The sequence below is a fragment of the Poromitra crassiceps genome, assembly GCF_964638095.1.
Source record: "Poromitra crassiceps genome assembly, chromosome: 3".
Classification (NCBI taxonomy): domain Eukaryota; kingdom Metazoa; phylum Chordata; class Actinopteri; order Beryciformes; family Melamphaidae; genus Poromitra; species Poromitra crassiceps.
The window spans coordinates 64,360,330-64,382,829 of NC_139625.1; the positions used below are offsets into that span (position 1 = coordinate 64,360,330).

The window sequence follows — 22,500 nt, forward strand, 5'->3', positions numbered from 1 at the left end:
GGCTGTGATTGACAGGTGGGTGAAAACTCGCATCGCAATTTCGTGCCATATATTCGCATCGCTCTTGATGTGTAAGGACCTTAAGTCACGATACAATCTTCTTAGTTAGTTAAAATTGGCTAAGTGGGTGGGCGGACCCTGTCAGTCACGAAAGGGACCGAAATGACATCATCACTTCCTGGGCAAAAGTTGTGATGTCATCAGTGATGTCACTCGAGCAACTGTCATGTAGTATTAGGTTGGTGGGCGGTGTCTGTCTGTCAGTCATGATTTTGGGAGCCCGCGGAGTGGGCAATTTCCATAACTGCAGCCATGGCATATCATCTCCAGGGCAGTGGTGTAATGTAACTAAGTATAAATACTTAAGTACTGTACTTAAGTATTTTTTCTGAGTATCTGTACTTTACTTGAGTATTTATATTTCTGTCAACTTTTACTCCACTACATTTCCCAAATAAAATGGATACTTTTACTCCACTACATTTCCCACAAGCATCTTAGTTACAAAGTAAAATCAGAAGAAATTGCGTAGCCTGCAAGCAATCAGGTTTGGCAAATCAGTGCTCCTAGTTTGCAAGTTACGTTAATCACGATCCACACGCCATTCCATTTGGTGGCTGTAATGCAACATAACGTTGTTTGCCAGTGGCTATAAAAGACAAGAAGAAGAAATAGACTTCCACTCAAGCCAGGCATGTCTTTTGCTTGATTTTTTTTGCAGCATTTACTTGTACTTTTTACTTTCAATACTTAAGTACATTTAATATCAGAAAATTACTTTTGATACTTAAGTACAGAAAATATCAAGTACTTTAAGACTTTTACCAGGGGCGGTTCTAGGCCGTTTTTGGGTGGGCTTTAGCCCACCCAAAAATAGTCTCAGCCCACCCAAAAAAATAGAGGCAAAATTTTTTTTTTTTTTTTTTTTTTTAATCCCTCTCCAAATCCATGGTGGTGATTAGTAGCAGTTTCTGACTACACTCAATGCGCTGTGTGCATGTTTCCCCCCCCCCTCTATGTTCTTAGGGTGGGCTGAGACAAAAATTTAGGGGGGTTCAGCCCACCCGAAAAGTTTCTAGAACCGCGGCTGCGCAGGCGCTCCCTCCTCCATCTATCTGCCTAATCCCACATCACTTCACACAGGTCACACACACAGTACAGCAGCGAAGTGGTCCTCCACAGTCCACACAATCGTTCTCCCCACTCATGATCAATGAAACTGAGGTGAGCATTGAGCAGTCAGAGTCGTTAGTAGTTACTTAATTAGCGCATATTGATATGCAAATTAGCACGTAACGTTGTCGTAGGCTAAACAAAAGAACTTGTCGCTGTGCCTGCCAGACAAACAGGTGGACTGGAGGAAGGTAGGTAGGCTACCATGGCACCAGCCAGCCATGTCATGCTAGCTCGCAGTAAGCGGGTGTAAATGGATGTGATGTTTTTTGAGAAACATATGGGCATAAGTGACAAACATTTTCAAACGGGTCCCTTGTTATCTGAATGAAATTAAGCCCTTCAGAATCGCAAGTGGCTGCTTTACACAGCCTGTCTGATGTGATGATGACGATAGCTTAACATGCGTGCATGGCATCACTTATGTCTTGCTGTGATGTTAGTTCAGTATCTCAATAAAAGTTCTTACAGGCTTGTTATTTCCCTCTAAGGCAGGGATGTCAGAGATACGGCCCACGGGCCGGATCCGGCCCACGGGCAGGTTTCATCCGGCCCGCGAGATGTTTTGGAATATTAAAAAAAATATATATATATATTATCATTATTATTAAATTCGCACCCCATTATCATGAACTACGTGTGGCTAATAAGCAAGCTAAGAGTTCATTCATAAGTTAATTAACCTGCACTACAAGGAAGTATGTCAGTAGGTCATCAGGTGTAAACAAAGCCGCCATGATGCCACGCTGGAATTGAATCGCGCATTCAGCTACCTACCAAAAAACAAAAGAATCAACAAGATCAGGCGCGGACTGCATAATCGGGCACGTCGGGCAAATGCCCGGTGGCCTGGCCTGGCCTGGCCTGCAAAAAAAAAAAAAAAAAAAATTGTGCCCGCAGTCAGGCCACTCACTGAACAGCAGGCCAGGCGCCGCCTACTGGTTTACTAGTGGTTTTATTACTTTATTCAGGATTAAAGTGGGTGCATCTCATTGTAAAATTGGACTTGGCCCAAATTGGGCTTCAAACGGCCCAAATCGGGCTTCAAACGGCCCAAATCTGGCTTTAAACGACCCAAATTGGGCTTCAAACGGCCCACATCTGGCTTCAAACGGCCCAAATTGAGCTATAAACGGCCCAAATTTTTCTGACGCCAGCACGCGCGTCGGCCCGTATCGGCCTGGCCTGCTTGGTATCTAATGCCCGGCCTGAATTATGATCCCAGTCCACCCCTGAACAAGATGCTGTCGAAAAAGAGAAAGATTGACACGGAATGCAGGCAGTTTCAAGAGAAATGGAAAGAGCAGTATTTCTTTTGTGAAGTAAATGGGTAAATGAGTCGAATTGATTTTAGTAAAAAAAAAAATCCGGCCCCCATGAGGTCTCAGTTGAACAAATCTGGCCCTCTACCTAATATGAGTCTGACACCCCTGCTCTAAGGGAGTGCAAGGCAGATATTTAAACAGCCTTGTTTGTGTACAGTACCAGTGGCATGGGAGTAATAAAAAGGGATTAAGGACCAGGACCCCTGGTGGTCAGTAAGATGGGCTGGTTGAGCCAATGTTAAAATGATCTTTATTTATTATTTATTTTTGCTTTAAAACTATTTTTTAATTTTCTGCTTAAAGTTCATGAAAAAAGTGGCATTCTTGTTTTTTCACACAATAATTTCATAATACCATTTGTAATGCCACCGTTGTAGTGCTGTTGTTCAAAATTAAAGTACATTTTCTCAGATTTATTGGTGTCTTTCTAGTCACACAATTTAATAGTCAGTGTTTCCCATACACTGATCTATTTGTGGTGGTACACCCTACATAGATTTTGACCCCCACAAATACTGCCACATATTAATTTCAACTAGTTGACTGCAAACTCCTGCTTTAGTGCTTACAGTATATTATTATCTTGTCGGAATATTATTCCAGCCAATAAGTTAGGAAGTTCCCTTTTGATTTAATTTTACTTTTGTTTTGCCTACAAAGCAAAATGTTACTTTACTTGAAACTCCCCTGAAGTGATTTTGGTATTATTTATGCAAGCATAATTCTACCATATAGTAAACCTGTATGCAGAATATATATAGTATATATAGGGAAACAATTATTTTTTCATTGCTGTAAAACCACAGAATGGTAAAGAAGATATTGATGTGTGTAGTTCTTCATAGATCTAGTCTCTTCATTTTGATCTCAAAGTGCGCCAGTTTGATCCATTTTTACTTGAAACTGTACAAAATTTTCTTCCGGGGGGGCATGCCCCCGGACCCCCCTAGGGGTTCAGTGGTCCATGACCTTTGGGTGGGCTGAGCCCACCCAAAGCTCTGATGCTAAAACCGCCCCTGACTTTTACTCAAGTAATATTCTAATGAGTGACTTTGACTTTTACCAAAGTCTTTTTCTGGGAAGATATCTTTACTTTTACTTAAGTATGGTTTTCTAGTACTTTATACACCACTGCTCCAGGGTCTCCACACTAGTCTGTTAAGATTTCCTCGCAACGGCCGCTTTTGCCTGTGAACTAGCGATCCAGGTTTCCCCAATGGTGGGCGTTGCTTTCGAACTGTGACACGCTGTGTCTCTATAGGCTACTTGGTGTCTGTGAATCTATACAATATAGCTACGCAAAATATCGCGATACTATGCTGTATCTATCGATTCCCTCCCCCACCCCTATGTGTTGTCACCTTGTCCATCAGTGCTTGGTACAGCTATAGGTCTGGACAGGCTCAACTGTAGAGGACCATGCACACAAGTAGAGAAAACTATGGGGTAACAGCCTCGTACCTCTTCTCTCTGTCTCCTCTATATTCTGGGCCCGTTCGTCCCGTAAACCTTTATAGGTGTTTGCTGACCTCTGTCACCCAGACAATTCATTCTCTGTCTCTGTACCTCAGGACACGCTCTCATCACAGAAGCTATCCTGGGGCAGCGTGCACAGCACTCAACCTGCTGGCTCTGGAGTGAAGCTATCTCGAGGCAGCGTGCACGCCACTCAACCTGCTGGCTCTGGAGTGAAGCTATCCCGAGGCAGCGTGCACGCCACTGAACTTGCTAGCTCTGTAGTGAAGCTATCTCGAGGCAGCGTGCACGCCGCTGAACCTGCTGGCTCTGGAGTGAAGCTATCTCGAGGCAGCGTGCACGCCGCTGAACCTGCTGGCTCTGGAGTGAAGCTATCCCGGGGCAGCGTGCACGCCGCTGAACCTGCTGGCTCTGGAGTGGATGCTACAAATCACTGGGATTTGAGTTGATTGGATTGAATTTGACTTATTTATTCAGCCCTGCTCTCCTGGAGTTTTGTGATATGAGTGCGTTCAAAAGCAAAAAGGGAAAGAAATACGTTTGCCAAGGAAGGGATTACGAGGAGGTGCCAGACCCGGGTTTCTCCGCTATTTTCACCCGCTCTCCCGCCGTGCTCCCGTTTGGTCATTTCCCCCATAAATACAGAGAGAGCTTTACAGAGACTGGTGAGTGAGTGAGAGAGAGAGAGAGAGAGAGAGAGAGAGGGAGAGAGAGGGAGAGGTGAGTGAGTGAGTGAGTGAGAGAGAGAGAGAGAGAGAGAGAGAGAGAGAGAGGGAGAGAGAGGGAGAGGTGAGTGAGTGAGTGAGAGAGAGAGAGAGAGAGAGAGAGAGAGAGGTGAGTGAGTGAGTGAGTGAGTGAGACAGAGAGGTGAGTGAGTGATGTATCCACGCCTTGCAAACGGAGTGTCAGATGAGCTGATCAGCGCGACCAGAGAGCAGTAAAATGTAACAAAATGGAAACGAGGGCATCCGCCGTCTGGGTAGTGCAGTGGTGGATTCCCTGCCTACCAACATGAGGGTCACAGGTTCGAGCCCCCCGTGTTACCTCCGGCTTGGTCGGGTGTCCATACAGACAAAATCAGCCATGTGTGTGGGTGGGACCGACTCGGACAGCAGGGGGAATTGGCCAAGTACAATTGCGGAGAAAACGAAAATAAAAAAATACAAAGTAGTTTCACTTAAAAAGGTGTTTTACATGCTTAAATGTAGCCGTTAGCCAAAGGTTAAAATGACATGTCCAATTTATGCTAAAGGCACATACAGTAATTATTTTGTAGTGAAGGAATATAACCTTGACATTATTTGTGTTCACAACATTCCTGCCATTTTATGAGACCATGTTGGATTTATTGATTAGTTTTGTTGTCATAATGGGTATTGTTCTGTCTTGTGTCAACCCCAAGTACACTAGACATTGTAATACACTGTTGAATGAACTACTGAATCTTGGATATTTCATGCGTGTGTGTGTGTGTGTGTGTGTGTGTGTGTGTGTGTGTGTGTGTGTGTGTGTGTGTGTGTGTGTGTGTGTGTGTGTGTGTGTTACCTGAGAGCTGCTGGTCTCCAGGCCCTGCACCAGTCGGTCCCAGCGCTGGGCGAAGCTGTCCAGCCTGGCCTCCAGCTTGCTGGCCACCTCCTTGTTCTTGACGCTGGACAGCAGGTCCTGGCTCATAGAGCACAGCTTGTCCATGGTGGGACGCTTCACCTCCAGGTCCCCCTTCACCGTCTGGTGGGACACAGACACATATACACAGTTAACAAGCACATGGGGTTATAAGCAGTCGTCAGGGTTCTTACACATTAAAATTAAATAATTCCATAATTTTTCCAGACTTTGGCGTGTTTTGAAGATTTTGTCTTGTGTTCAATATGCTTTACGCATATAGACATCTTGCCTCTGCTAACTAGGTCATATCACTGTATAGATGAAGATTGTTTTTCACAGTGACAGATATCAGAATATGTGAGATGATTGGCAGGGTTCCTACACGCTTTCCATTTTTTAATTCCACATCCTATATTTTTTGCAGACCTTGCAGTCTGTTGTGACGGGATATGACTTTGGTGTGTATTTCATATAATGCATGCTGACAGCAGCTGGCTAATGAGAGCATCCCTATCTGAACATTATTCTACACATCAAAAACTGTGGACTTAAACTGGGTCTACAACAACATAAAACCTATAATTATGTGTGCATCAGACCTGAACCACATTTTCAAATTTTTCAAATTTCCAAACTGTTCGCTGTTGACCTGGAAGTGATCAAATTTGTTTTTAATACATTTCCAGACTTTCCAGACCTGGGTTGGAACTGTCCTGAATCTGCTATTCTGTTACAGGGGAAACTCACAGCCAGCCGGCGGAGGCAGGCCACCATCTCCGCCTGGTCCTTCAGGTTGGAGGTCTTGATTGATCGAACGAGGTCCTCCTTCTGAGTCAACCAGGAGTCAAACAAACACTGAGAGAGGAGAGGAGAGAAAGGAGAGAGCAGCGAGGGGAGGAGTGGAGAGGAGAGAGCAGAGAGGGGAGGAGGGAATGGGAGGAGGAGAGGAGAGGGGGGGATGAAAGAAGGAGGAAGAAAGGGGGGAGAAGAGAATGAAATATTTGCTTATCGTGTGAAAGACGGTGGACTTGAGGCCATTGTCTTCTCACTGTGCCAGCCTCCTAAGGCAGTGAAAAGCTCACAGACGCCTATTGTCTGTGGCAGCATCTCTGCCTCAGTGGGGATCACACTGCATACTGCACCTCCTCTGAATAGTTCTGTTATCAGAGCAGGGACAGCTCATTCTGAATCAAAGCCTTGGGGTGGCACTTGAAGAAGCAGTTAGCCGGAGAACGGGCAAAATTGAATTCAATGCATTTCCTGATGTTTTGAATAATTCATCAAATTAAATTTGGGCGCTGGCTCTTATGGATGTCTTGAAGCCATTCCAGCCAATGATCCCTCATTATGAAACATTGGAGAGGTTATTTCATGATGACTTTTTAGAGTTATCTGTGTAACTGAGTAATCATGCTTCATCAAGTGGGCCCCTGAAGCTCGCAGTCCAAAAGTTTGAGCATATTAACTTCAGATACACTGTACATATACAACATGTATATACTGTACACACAGATTTGTTATAGGCTTTAATGGTGTAACACTGGGCCTTTTTTCAAGGATGTCTAAACTGACACAAATTAGACCACGGAACCCATTTGATAAGGTTTTGTCCCAGATTTGCGCTTTTAGATGTTTTATTACTGAAAGTGTATGAAACCCATGATCGAAATAGTCATACATTCTGTCTTTGTGTGACTTATGGATGGAATTATAGTGAAAATAAATTATCCCCTTGTTGCTGGGGACCCCCTGGAACCCCCTCAAGGACCCCTGGGAGAGCCCACTTTGAGAACCACTGTGTGAAGTAACCCTCCAGAAAGAGGAGAGTACTTCATATCACCATCTCCCACTGAATGATTTTCTTTCATTTCTACTCACTGTAATTGTTCTCCAAAACCCTTCTAGCTTTCACCTTAGCTCTTAGTCACACAGCAAAACCCTTCTAGCTTTCACCTTAGCTCTTACTCTTCCTCACACAGCAAAACCCTTCTAGCTTTCACCTTAGCTCTTACTCTTCCTCACACAGCAAAACCTCCAGAGTACATTGAAGCTTTTTCCATTGTTTCCATTTAGTGTTGACTAAATGCCACTGACTATACACTATATTCACTGCCTTTCCTAAACTAACCCTATTAATCAATCCCAAAATCTAAACCTAACTCTAAAATAGTTGTGATAACAGTCAAAATATCCTCATTTGTTCATTTAAATAAAGGTCTGTTTTGCTCCAAATTACACAAATAATACATAAGTGGACAATTTGTTTGATCTGTTAGTCCATGTACCAATAATTCAGTAAATCATTTGAGAGTGGGGGGGGGGAAATTCAATCAAATAAATGATAAAGTCAACAAAGAGTGGCTGTGAGCCAAAAAGGGAGAACCCTGCATGTCTGGTTCAGCCTGTAATTAGCACTGATCACTTACTCATGTTTAATCGGATATTGTGACATTTAATTTCCTTTGGAATGTCCGCTGTAGTTGAAATATCAAATGTCAAGATGGTAATAAAGGTTGAGAAATGTATAGCAATTTTATTCCTCAAGTCATTCAAGTCATCAAAACAAACAATTAATTACCAATCAAAAATAACTAATTAACAACAATGAATCACAATATCTAGCAGGATAACCATCTGCAACTGTGGAGCTTTATATTCTTCCTTGTTCAAGGGGACACTAGCAAAGAATTCATATGAACTGAATTGAGAGAGCTTTTATTTTCAATATCTTTTGGAGAAAACAGTCATAAGATTGGGGCATATATTGAATTTCTCTTCAAAATTCTAACTCGTTAAACGCAGCATTAATCATATTTCCTAACATTTCTGTTGTGTCACAGTGTCAGTGTCATCACACTGGAGTAGGACATTCACCACTGCTGCATTTTAGTAGTCATCGACTACTCCCAAAAAGTAGTCGACTAGTTGACTAGTGTTTCCCAATAAAAATGACCAATTCTCATCAAAAAGGTCACAAAAACAGCTAGTAAAGGCTTAACTAATGTAGGTGGGACCAACCTGTGGTTATGTCAAACAGCAGAGTCCTGATTGGCTCTGAGAGGCTGTTTACAAATGAGCCGCTAAACCCCAGCAAATTGTCTGAGCTGGAGATACTGACTTGACTGAAGTAACAACATAGATACCTTCAAATCTGTTTATTTAACATCATGTAGAAAATGATTGTTCAAACAAATCTATAATCAATGTATTTACTTAAATTGTTTTTATTCCTTTTGTTGAAAAAGAAATATGTTAAAAAAAACCACAGGTGAATGATCAGTCAAATATAATGCACAGTCAGTATGTTTACATGCAGAGTTAAGTCGAGCTACAGTATGGTTATAGCTTGATTAGGCTATATTTACTCGGACTACTGTATTGTCCCAGTATACAAACACGGGTGGGAAATCGATTTTTTGATGGAATCATGTTGCCTCCGCTACGATAGGTGGCGATATGCACTTTCCCGGCAGGCTCCGCCAATTCTAACAGCTGGTAGCAGCAAGTCTCTATCCACCTTCTTCCGGTGTAATAGACGGTTTTAACTTGACCAAAAAAAAACGTCTATGAGAGTTTTACAGCAGAGCCATTCTGCTCTACAGCCGTAAGGGTTAATATGTCACTTTTATAATTTTAGAAAAAATTTAGACTGTCAAAGTAACCATTTCGATTACTCTTGTGTGCTCAGTTTATTAAATAACAGCTATTTAGAAATCTGGTTTTTGGTTTTCAGCTTTATTTTATGCATTAAAGGATGGCTTTACCGATTTTCAACCAGATTTGTATCCATGTCAGTAATATGAGTAGATGGGCAGCCTTTACCTCCCCTCAGTAAACCCTCTTGGCTGTACTCCCTTATTATTCACATTTTTAGTACACCGCTCTGACGCGTTTTACGTCACGACCGCGTCAGAGCGGTGTACCACACATGCGGAAGAGCTGTAGCTTAAAACTACAACTCTTTTGTGTGTGTGCACGCCTCTAGGGGTCCTCCACGCGCCTCCACAGCTCCAAAATCAAAACACTCCGTCAGCCATCTTTTCTGCTCGCATCGGTCTGGAGCTAACTAGCTCACCATGGCTCAACCATGGCTGAAGGAAATATTTCTGGTGAAATTGAAGAGTTTGATATGGATGAAGACGATTTCCAAAGTGTGCTAATAAACTCTGACATTCAGGGCTACTTAATGCCATATGCCAGACTACAGTGCAAAGGAATTGCGCCGTATGGAAGGAGAAGCAGTTGAACAGGCCGCCGGAGACGAACCAGAGGCCGGCGCCGAGGCTCTCCGTGCGGGGACAAATTCTGCATCGTGCCGCTGCTGCAAATGTGCTCCGATGGATCGCTCGGCTACAGCGAGAGGCCAGTTTCTTCTTGAAGAAGTCACAGAATATGCCGAGGAATGAGAGGGATGTGTAATGTTTTGGACCATGGATCGTTGGGGTTTAGAAACTTTTGTGAGGAGGCAGAAAATAAACTAGAAGAGACAGCAAAGGCCAGCAGCATCGAGTGAGTAGGCTACTGTAATAGCAGAACGTGTAATACATTACTATACTGTTTTGATCTTATAGTGGCATCTGGGAATAAATTAAATAATTATGTGATTATGTTTTTCATAACGATACAACGATACGTGTAACAATACGTTACTATACTGTTTTGGTGTCTGTGTAAAGTTAGTCCTGATAGCTAGCAGTAGATTATGATGATAACCAATCGTTTTTTGCATAATAATATTTAGCAGAACATTTGTATGTAAGTCAAACGTTACACTGAAAATAGGCTTGCCGTTCTAATACTGTTTTTTCTTAGTTTGTTTTAGTTTTTTTGCTGACAGTGTCGCCTGATAGCCTATCGACATTTCCTCCAGTGGGGACTACAGTGCGAGAGAGGGAGGCATCGTCGTATTGTTTTGCCAGCGTGTTGTGCAGGCGATCCATGTACCCTTCACCTGATAAACAATACCGTGGCTTCCAGCAAACAATCCATGACATAGAAGAACATTTTCGAAATCTTAGAATTTGCTAGACATACATTTTTCATTTTCTGTAGGCTACATCTTATTATATTTTACATAGTGTTTATATATTGTCGGAACCTGTATTAAAATTTCAAATATATGTTGCTTTGGTTATTTGCCACTTTAATCAGTCATGCCGGTATGGGGTTGTAAAAGCTCTAGCCAATAGGTTGATATTTACATTAGATGCAGTAGATTCTTTGAGGTCTTTGAGCAGTTATTGCTGGCATCTATTCTTTCTGCACCTGTATCAATACTACTGTGTTAACCAAAGAAACGTGAACTTTTTAATGTTGTAAAAACAAAGTATAAACATATGGGATGATTGTTGACTGTTGACTGATGACTGTTGATTTTCACACCAACCTATAAAATGTCTTCATTTATGCCAGTATAAATCACAGATCAGTTTGTCATAGAAATCCTACTGCATTTTCTAAGACAGTGGTTCTCAAACTTTTCATGTCCAGGACCCCTAAACATTGCCAAATTAGACCACTGACCCTCATTTGATAAGATTATGTCCCAGAGCACCCCATCTGATAAGATTTTTGCTTTAGATGTTTTATTACAGAAAGTGTATGAAACCCATGACCAAAATAGCCACATTCTGTCATTGTGTTACTTATGGATTGAATTCACATCTGAATGAAAACATATTTGAATGATTTCAAATCCTTGACTTGCTGTGGTAAGTGATGTAAAAAAAAAAATCTATATATATATAACTTTATGATTCACAAATTGAAATTGATGATATATGCCAAGTCCTGGAAAGTGTAGGTAGCGAGGGGAGGCTGGCCAGCGATGATGGTGAAAAGACAAGACAGGTCAAATCAAGCATTTTAAAACGATATTAAAATGAATAAAATATGGACATTGCAGATATCGACATAGAGCTGTAGATTTTTATTGCAAGCAGTCTTCCCTCAATCTTTTCCAACTCTGAGCTGTCTCCGTGGCTAGAAAAGAACATTGATAGTCCTCTTTGAAATGGCTACTGCAAACACGCAGGTCCCAGCTAATGGAGCCCTATGCTAATGCTAGCTACCTAGGCTAGCCGTAGCGCTCAATCTTTTGGGAAACAATGCAAAATAAGCGCTTTGCCCGTTTCCTCTGCTTCTCTCCTCTTCTTCACCATGCATGAGCTAACTACACATTTAACCCTTGCCATTATCGTTTGATGAACAAACAAAGTAAAGTTGAGTAGTAGCAAGATTGCGTGAATAATGTTATTGATTTTTAGCCAAGGCCCCCAGGGCCTGCGGGCTGGGCGTGGACTTTAGAAAACCATGAGCCCAGTGCATTGTGGGAAGTGGAGGATTTCTGCCTCCCGCAACCGCCCCTCCCCTCCCCCCCACCACACCCCACAGAGTGGATTTTCTTTGATTTTTCAGGCTAGGAACGACCGATTTAAAAAATTTCAACGGATTCCAACTCCATAGGTGCGTTACATTTAATAGATCTTCATATTCACCACGGTAAAGCCATCCTTTAAATGTCGTTCGGGTGCTGGGATAACGTAATGCATTATGGGTAGTCGGCTACTGTGGCTAATGCTAGTGGCTAGCGTTAGTTACTTTACATGGCAGTAAAACGCCACTGAATGACCAAATTGATTTAACTTTTAACCATTTCGAGTAACACTGTTTCCATGTGGACCCCAGCGTTGGTTAGTTGTTTATAACGTGACTATATTTATAACTTTTATAACGTACTCCGGTTTCTGGTTTATAATTTGGGTCTGCAGTCAAAGAGTAGGCCTATAACAAAGGAAATGGCAAGCTGCAACAATAAGTCACGTTAAACCGGACCTTGTACACATAATTATTTTTACAGTGGGGCATTCAAAAATAAGGTGGATAATGCAGCTATTTCATTAAAAAAAAGATGATATAATTATACAAACGTTTCCCCTCAAAACGATCACTTCTGGCCCATATAATAGTGTGGCAGTGTGTTCATGTTGAGAGACGCTGTGCCTTGTGTGTATTTTGGTGATAGGACATTGTTTTGCTGTGTTCTGTGTTTATGTGGTCGAGCGAGGTTGTGTTTATGTGGAGAGAGAGAGCGCCGATAAACCGTTCAAACGCAGGGATGGTCACATAACAACAAAGCTGCCCCTTGTTAGCTCAATACAGTTGAAACGAATATATTCGATTAAAAAAATAATTTGTCTAGACACAGATTTAGCTCTACATCAACGAACGTCACATTTAGCTTTAGCTAATCGCTCCCTGCCCGCTAACATAACAGTTTTACACGCTGTTCGACTTCCGGGTCAAAGAACGCCAGCGCATGCGCTGATCGCCTCGTCCAGTTCCAGTCCGACTAGCCTGTATACATGCAGGAATAAATCGACTACCAATCACATTATCTGGGTCTGTTAGTCGGACTTTTATAACTTCGATTTCAGTCGAGCTAACATGTTTACATGCATTTCAAAGGTCCGGTTTTAGGCGGACTAATGCAACAATTCGATTTTTTTTTAAAGTGCATGTAAACATACTGGGTGTCGACTAGTGGTTTTGATAGTGGACTACTCTGTGAAACCACTTCACACACACACACACACACACACACACACACACACACACACACACACACACACACACACACACACACACACTCTCTCTTATGTGGCCATACCTGTTCGTTGGTGAAGTGCTGCCATTTCAGCAGTATCTCCTGAAGCAGAATCCAACGTTCTTCTGTCCATTTACAAATGGCTGCCCAGCGGTCACCTAGCACCTACACACACACGCAAACAGATGCAAATATATAAATTGTCTACATTAACACAAAGATTTGTTCTGAATATTTTCCAACAGGGATTGAAACATTTTGGTGACCTTGCCTCATGGCTAATGGATTCAGGATTTCACCTGCCGCTTTAAGTTCTTAGCTGCCAAAAATGCAGTTTGATACACGCTCCTCCTTGTCGCAGAGGGACGGGGCTAATCATGATGGTGGGCAGGGCATTCAGAGAAGACAGCAAGAAAATCTCTCTGTAAAATTATGTCAATCACACTGAATAGAGGTTTCTGCCTGTACAATAAAAACCATGATTAATATAATTAATATAGTATGATATAATTACGGTAATCTAATTTGAATGAATCTAATTTTATGAGAATGAAGACTACATTTTATTCTGAATGAGTTTCAACTAATCATTACTCCATCCATTTGGGAAAGAGAGGAGAGCGAGTTTTTGTTTCTCCCTATTTTTCCTCCTGTTTTTCTTTTCTTTCATAATTTCATTTCATTTAAGAGGCTTTTCAATGCTTCTAAACTGCTGTTTCAAGTCAAGTCAAGTCAAGTCAAGTCAAGTCAAGTCAAGTTTATTTGTATAGCACATTTCATACACAGAGGCAATTCAAAGTGCTTCACATAAAATGGTTGACAGGAAAATAAAAGAAAAGAAGAGAATAAAATGGACATTTAAAAGCATCACAACAAAACTTTAAAAAAAGAGTATAAAAAGTGCATTAGGCAACAGGCGCAGCAGTTGCAGAAAGAGCTAAAAACTTATAGAGGACTCATTGGGTTTGCATAGTAGCTGTCAGCAGTTAAAAGCGACAGTAAACATAAAAGTCTTTAGTCTATTTTTAAAAGTAAGTAAGGTTGGGGCAGATCTGAGGTCTTCAGGCAATTTGTTCCAGCTAGCAGAAGCATAGTGGGTAAATGCAGCCTTCCCATGATTTGATTTGATCCTAGGGACAGTTAATAAGCTGGACCCTGTTGACCTAAGAGTTCTAGACGGTTCGTAGTGTGGGAGCAATTCAGCTATGTATTTTGGGCCTAGGCCATTAACACATTGAGTGCCAGCGACGCCATATGGCGTCATTAGAAATTTACCGTAGACTGCCAGCGACGCCAAATGGCGTCAATAACTCCAAATTGTTTTTTTGACGGGGGGGGGGGTGTCGATCTAACCCTCTTACATCGCCTCTTACAATATGAGAGCTATTGAATGTGTCTAACCTATTTTACAGAACCCTTAGGTGGCGACAGCGCTGTCCAGATGAGAGAAAGTGGAGTTAAACACACAGAAGAAGTCGTTGGGGAAAAGGAAATCGCATCGCATCCGTCCGTATGCATCGATATGCATGAAGCATATAGCTGTGCCTGCAGCAGCCAATCTGCTGTCACAATTGAGCACCTCCGTGTCCGCTGCAACAGCCCATCCGCATGATCAGCCGTGGAGTTGTTATTATTCTCAACTGGAAGCATGGGAGCTGGTGACAAATACACGCGGCTGTAAAAAAGCTGGATGTAGCGGACTTTTCAGTGCAGAGCAAAAGCAGGCAGCAGAAAGCCCCAGAGACACGCCCAGGAGGAGGAGTGTGCAGTTGAGGGGGGGGGGGGCACGCAGAGCAGCACACAACACCCAGACAGACCCAGGCAGCAGGACAGGATTGGCAAACGCAAGCTAGAATATCTGATGCCCACCAGCAGTAAATCAAGACCAGCAAGAAGCTGCAACCAGCAGCGCACGCAGGGGCCAGCGCTGCTGGTTGCAGCTAAAAAATATTATTTGGCCAAACAAAATTCCTTTGTTTTCACTCTTTTATTGAAGGAAATTATTTTTGAGGTGTCATTACATCAGAAAATATTAGCAATGAGTCAATGATGTGCTTGAAATGCTTCCTTTCACAAAAGGCTGAATATCTCAAGTTCTAGAAAAAAAGTGGCTGTTTTTGGTCAAATCAAGCTATCTTCTCCGGCTCATAACTAAAGAACGGAAAATGGGATCAATAAACTTTTTTTTGCAGGTGATAGAAGAGAGTCTCATCGTTATTTGTGCGTGTTCAGTGTTTACATAGTAATATCACACAATATTCTGTGGGCTTCGAGAAATCACTGAAAACGCTCTGAAACTCTGGCACTGGGAGCGTCCGTTCTCCAAAAGTGGCTGGCACTCAAAGTGTTAAGTTATTTAGACTAATAACAGTATTTTAAAATCTATTCTATGACACACTGGCAACCAGTGTAAGGACTTAAAGGACGGCTTTCCCGTGGGGAATATGAAGATATATTAAATCTCACGCCCCTAAGGAGTTTGAATCCGTTGAAATTTTTGAAATTGGTTCTTCAGAGCCTGAGCAATCAACCATCTCTCACATATTTTTTGGCCTCTCCGACGCGTTTTACGTCAGAGAGGCCAAGTCCGCCTTGCGGAAGACGAGCACCAGTGAACTACAAGTGTTGTGGGGGTGTGCCGCCATGGTTCTGCCTCTAGAGGATTCCTCCACACCCCTTCACAGGTCCTGAAGAAAAACAAAAGGCAGCCATCTTTTTTCACCGCATAGCCTAGGCTAGCTAATGTTAGCTCCCCATAGCTCCTTGCAAAGAACCATATCTCGGGAACGGAAGCACCTACAGACACGGGACTGGCGGCATTGGAAAGCTCGTCAAATTTTACATCTAGTAGAAGGTGCGTTGAAGTTACGAAATCAACGATGAGCAATGTACCCTTTTTTACATGAAATAGTTACAACATCAGATGCTCATAACTCCTAGGAAAATGCCTTAAAATGCATGATTTTTTTTTTATCAAGACATATCCCGACATATATACTACCGTTTAAATTTGGTGCAATTTGGAGGCAATTTTTTTATTTATTCTTCTTCTTCTACAAATGTTTTTATGTCGAAGCCTTCTTCTTCTTCTTCTTCTTTGAGTTTTATGGCGGTTGGCAAACATATATGTGCATTACCACCACCTACTGGAGTTTGATATCAGCCAAATGCCTGAGGGGTGGGCGTGGAATCGAAGGCCACGCGAGCCCAGTGCATTGTGGGAACTGTAGGATTTCGGCTCCCCGCACCCGCCCCTTCCCCCCACACACACACACAGAGTGGATTTTGGTTGATTGCTCAGGCTCTGAACAACCAATTTCAAAAATTTCAACGGATTCAAACTCCTTAGGGGCGTGAGATTTAATATATCTTCATATTCCCCACGGGAAAGCCTTCCTTTAAGAACTGGAGTGATATGATCAGCTTTCTTAGTATTAGTAGTAGTAGTGAAGTAGTAGTTTCAAAGAGTTGAATCCACTTCAAACCAAACCATTATTCCTGTGATCTCAGACTACTGAAGCATCATGGAACCAGTGATAAAACGAGCATCAGCGTGTGTTGGCAGTAATATGAGACAAAAGATGGGATGCATCTTTTGTATATCACTTTTTTAAACTGACAAAGGCAACCAAAGGTTTGTGCTAGAAACCTTTTTTTAAATATTGTTTTTTATCAAGTCTCCCCAATTGTACTTGGCCAATAATCCCTGCTGTCCCGGTCGTGGCTCCCCCCCCTCTGCTGATCTGGGGAGAGTTGTAGACTAGCACATGCTTCATCTGATACATGTGCAGTCACCAGCCACTTCTTCTCACCTGACAGCGAGGGGTTTCTCCAGCAGGGCGTAGCGCGTGGGAAGATCACGCTATTCCCCCCAGTTCCCCTCCCCCCCGAACAAGTGCCCCAACCGACCAGAGGAGGCACTACTGGAGTGTCCAGGACACATACCCTTAATCCGGCTTCCCGCCTGCAGACACAGCTAACTGTTCCTGTATGGAGGCCTGACCAAGCCGGAGGTAACACGGGGGTTCAAACCTGCGACCCTCATCTTGGTAGGCAGGAAATCTACCACTGTACTACCCAGATGGTAGTATTGATGATGGTATTGTAGTCAACCAGTGGTCTGACTGAAGAATGTGCAAACAAGAGAGAAATTACTCTAATTTAGCAGCACTGATACACACACACGCGCACACACACACACACACACACACACACACACACACACACACACACACACACACACAAACACAGGCTGTGAGCTGTAAAAGTCTATTTTTGTGTGTCTCCGCTGTATTGGAGTATTGGCCGTAGGCAGAGTAAAATGGTGGAAACCCTCTTCTGTTCCATTTAACTCTGAGACAAAACACACCCTGTGTCCATTGAACAATGTCATCAGTGTGTGTGTGTGTGTGTGTGTGTGTGTGTGTGTGTGTGTGTGTGTGTGTGTGTGTGTGTGTGTGAGTGAGTGTGTGTGTGTGAGAGAGAGAGAGAGAGAGAGAGAGAGAGAGTCTCAGCAGGTTAATCTTAAAATGAATGGCCTGTAATTAATCCAAGCGACAGTAGAACAGCGGAAAGAAAGCAGGGAAGGCACCTTAAATATGCATTTTTACATCCTGGCACACAGTGTTCTCTCATCTCTATTTATCTCTCTTATCGTCTATTTAGTGAGGTCCAAAGAAACACCCTGCACTTTAGGAAAAAAAGTGAAAACTAGCAATAGCCTTCAAATGATATTCCATGTGATTACACTTGGCAACAGTAGGTGTTGGGCATTGTAATTGCGTAATATGACATGGTGAATCATTCAAGATACTCGTGTCCTTAAAATATTAATGTAAATTTCTTTTTGCTAGGAGTTTGTGCCAAAAGTGTAGGAGGAGAGATTATCTACTAATCTGCTTTCTCTACAGTTTATAGAGTCCCGCGGGAATGAGTCCAGAAGATCTGGATGTTAGCACATCCGGTTCCTATACCTGTAAAACTCAATGGGATTATTGTAGTGGAATTTTGGTTAAATGCTTGAAATAAGGTCTGTGGTTAAGAAAAGTTTGTGAAACAGCGAACTTTGTGTTCAGCAAGATCATCTTTAATGAGGACCACTTTTATTACTGTATGAATGCATTTGTTTTTAACAGAATCTTCAGTAAACGCTTCAAAAGTCATAAAAGTGGTCCTCATTTGTTTAGATTATTTTGCTGAACACAAAGTTTGCTCTTTCATAAACTTTTGTTAACCACAGACTTGCATTAAACCGAAATTCCCATTGATTTTTACACGTAGGAACCAGGAAGTGCAGGGACTTCTGGGTAAGCCTCCAAAAATATGTCATCCCTGCAGTACTTCATTCATGTACATTTCTTTTTGGAAGGAATTTATGCCAAAAGTTTGGGAGGAGAGGTGATCTCGTATTCAACTAATCTGCGTTCTCTACAGCTCATATGGAGCAAACAACCGTTTTCTTCCTCTGGCGGGAACGTTGGACACATGCCAATTACCCAAATGACTGCACTTCCTGTTTGCTGTCCACCTCTCACTCCCCTTTCATGTCCAAACGCCTGTTTTTCTCCCCCCAATTATATCAGCATCACCTTCCTTTTCTCATTTCAAGTTGCACTGACATTGCCACAACTCAAGGGCTGACTTCACTCAAACACGCCAAACAACCGTCCTGTTTCAATTAACCCTATATAATGGCCTCCTCAAACGTATTACGCTCCTACTATGAGAATGGTGAACTCACGAACTCTGGCTTCACCGAGAAGAATCCCTTCCAGCAGCCCGCTACTTGTTACTTGTCAAAAACACAGAGGGGCAGAAGTACTGATATGCAAAATGCAAAATAGCTCGCAGAGACGAAATAACAAAGCACTAGTGGTTGTGGTGGCATTTCGTATGACAATGATAAATTTAGAGAGAATTCAGGTTGCTCTTAAAGCCCCGTTCTGTATTTCAGTATCTTAAAGAAATATCAGTACATAAATTATTAATTTTTACGAGCCTAACTCAGCAGAGATTCTTGGAGAGACTGATATACAAGTACATGAAGAAAGCCTTCTTTTTAATACTTTTGTAAGCAACTATAACTCAAAACACTGTGTACAGTGTTTTGCTCAAGGTAAGGCTGGACGATCATTTAATATTATCGTTTATGGTCTTTCAGGACTCATATCGTGATGATATGGTGCTTTGGCGATATCGTGAATCACAATTCTGCTAAATTAATGATGACAAGCACAGTTTTTACTGACTTCACTGACTTTACTTGACAAAATGAAGTGAGTAATATTATTTGCATGTATTTCTATTTAGTTTGACATCACACCTTTAAAACAAAAATCGTTCTTTTTTTAATTTTTTGAAATTTCAGGCTGCCTTGCAACATCTGGCCAGGGACAGCAGATGGAAACTAGCCGTCCAGGCTAATAGTAGGGTCATCTGTGGCACTTCCGTGACCGTGGAGAGCGAAGGTCCGTTTCTCAATGGATTTGTCATCTAGGAGGGTTAATAAACAAATTTAGCCGGGGTGTATTTTTAAAAAAGGCGGGGAAAATATTTGAGAGACCAAAATCCAAAATGTCTGCCGTGGAAATGAACTTTTTAATGGTTTGACCTACAATGATGCACAATACATGGTTTCAGAGCTTATTCTGGTCAAGGAATACATATTTGGTGTTTATATAATGATTTGACTTATTTTTTACCTTCAAATACAAGATGGCTGCCAATTTTGAGCTCTAAAAGGCAGTTTTTTCAAAATCGTCATAGAGCCTTCATATTAGGCTTGAATGACAGGTCTTCTCATGATGAGTTGAATAATATACAGTATAAGTACACAGAAGTAATCTCTGAGGTCATTAAAGTCAATGTTTGTGTGTAAACAACAGTTGCTGATTTGGGGTTTCCCATTAAATAGGGTAGGCTACTGAGAATATGGTGTCCAGTTCATCCCATCACATTTTCATAATGAACCAAAAACAATTTTGCACTATAGCCTAACATAAAAGAGTATTCTGTATGCAAAGCTAGCAAGGTTAGTTGCGTGAGCTGAATTTAAAGGTCAACTCAAAACAAACAATGAAATTAACTTTGAAATTAAAACTGAATCCTAGGCTATTAAATTTCATCAGCACACAGTAAAGGAAACTTGTCTTTGAACTCAGCTGACTGTCTAGTCCTAATCCCTGTTGTGCAATGTCCCTTTTCAGTGAAGTTTTAGTTTTTGTTAAGAGTATGGACTTTTAATCTTGACCTTGTTGGTAGGCAACGGCCCTTTTTCAGTCAAGCATTTTCAGATTAGCCCAGTCAGTCTGTGAAGCAGTCAGTGTCAGCACTTGCGCGAGCTCGCTTTTTCTCTAACTAATGTTAACATTACACACTTTAAGACACTTTGTTTGAGGATATAAAAGGAGGTACGGTGGTGTAGTGGTAAGCACTATCGCCTCACAGCTCGAAGGTCGTGGGTTCGATTCCCACCTGGGACGATGTGAACGCTGAAGGAATGCGTGCCCATCCGCATGTCCTCGAGTGCCCACCGCCCGGGTGGGGTCGTCAAAAGGGCCTTTCTGTGTGGAGTTTGCATGTTCTCCCCGTGCCTCCCGGGGGTTTCCTTCATATAGGAACCCCCTTCACCAAGTCAAGTCAAGTTTATTTATATAGCCCTAATTCACAAGCATGTCTCAGAGGGCTTCACAGAAAGTATGTCTAGCTAATTCTATCTGACACAACAGTAACAAGAATATACAGAATAAAGATAACATTTGAACAATTGATAATATAGAAAAATAGAAATGAAGAGAGAGCAGAGGAGAGAGCAGGAGAAGGGAGAAGAGCAGGGGGAATGTGAGAGAGTGATGGAGGTGTTGGAGGGTATAGGAAAAACATGCAATATCCTGGTTGCTAATGTGGTTCCTCCTCTGGTCGTTAAGGGCGCCTGTTCAGAGGGAGGGGAACTGGTTGGAATAGTGTGAACCTCCCACGTGCTATGTCCTACCGGTGAAGCTTCCCCTGTCAGGTGAAAAGAAGCAGCTGGCTAACTGCCCATGTCTCGGAGGAAGCATGGAGCCAGTTTCGGCTCTCCCCAGATCGGCAGAGGGTGGAGTAGCAACCAGGATAAAGAAATTACGTTAGCACTAATGGGGGATAAAAATGGGATAAAAAATCGGGGGGGGGGGGGGAATATATAAAAAAGAAAAAGAAAACTTTGTTTGAGGTTATCAACGTTATTCACTAGTCTAAAGATAGTTCTACCATCAAGAACATATAAAACAAAAGCAAAAACATTTTTTTTTTGCAGAAGTCATCATTGATATTTGGTGTTAGCTAACGTTAGGTAACGTTATTATTTTTAGCTAAAGTTAATGTTATCTGTCTCCACAATTCTGTCAACAGACATATGCATTTGCTTTTGAAAATAAACAGCGTATAACAGCAATATAATATAACAGTAATATAATAGCGAGTTGCTTTCCCTCCCAATGAAAGACAAAGCACACAATGTCCTATGAATGTGTCCTAAAATGTGACAAGCCTTGCAAGCCCACCGATACAATAAATCAAGGCAAATGGGACAGCTTACAATTAAAAGCCCAAGACTGGTCAGGACTTGATAAATTTGATGATGTTTACACCACCACCTCCTGGGAAGATGGGGCAACCAATCGGTACATGCATTCGTCATGTTATATTTCTATTTAATCTTCAGTTATGCTTAAGCAAGCCAGGCTGTTTATTTTCAAAAGCAAATGCATATGTCAGTTGACAGAAGTGTGGAGACAGATAACATTAACTTTAGCTAAAAAATAATAAGGTTACCTAACGTTAGCTAACACCAAATATCAATGATGACTTCTGCAAATAAAAATTGTTTTTGCTTTTGTTTTATATGTTCTTGATGGTAGAACTATCTTTAGACTAGTGAATAACGTTGATATCCTCAAACAAAGTCTCTTAAAGTGTGTAATGTTAACATTAGTTAGAGAAAAAGCGAGCTCGCGCAAGTGCTGACACTGACTGCTTCACAGACTGACTGAGCTAATCTGAAAATGCTTGACTGAAAAAGGGCCGTTGCCTACCAACAAGGTCAAGATTAAAAGTCCATACTCTTAACAAAAACTAAAACTTCACTGAAAAGGGACATTGCACAACAGGGATTAGGACTAGACAGTCAGCTGGGTTCAAAGACAAGTTTCCTTTACTGTGTGCTGATGAAATTTAGTAGCCTAGGATTCAGTTTTAAAGGTCCCATTCCGTGCAAAAGCTGTTTTTACTTGTAAATGCATATTTACTGCTGTCAGCCCTCCCTGGTCACACGCTCAG

At 42.0% G+C, this 22,500-nt stretch overlaps 1 protein-coding gene across 1 annotated transcript in view; it reads right to left on the reverse strand.

Moving 5' to 3' along the window:
- The window catches only part of dmd (dystrophin), a gene marked incomplete at its 5' end in the record, with an annotated part of 540,780 nt that overhangs the window by 257,888 nt on the left and 260,392 nt on the right, over positions 1 to 22,500 (reverse strand). The window contains 3 exons of the mRNA XM_083633507.1: positions 5,520 to 5,699; positions 6,327 to 6,434; positions 13,249 to 13,350. Coding sequence (XP_083489633.1) covers positions 5,520 to 5,699; positions 6,327 to 6,434; positions 13,249 to 13,350 — 390 coding nt within the window. The remainder of the gene's footprint in view (positions 1 to 5,519; positions 5,700 to 6,326; positions 6,435 to 13,248; positions 13,351 to 22,500) is intronic.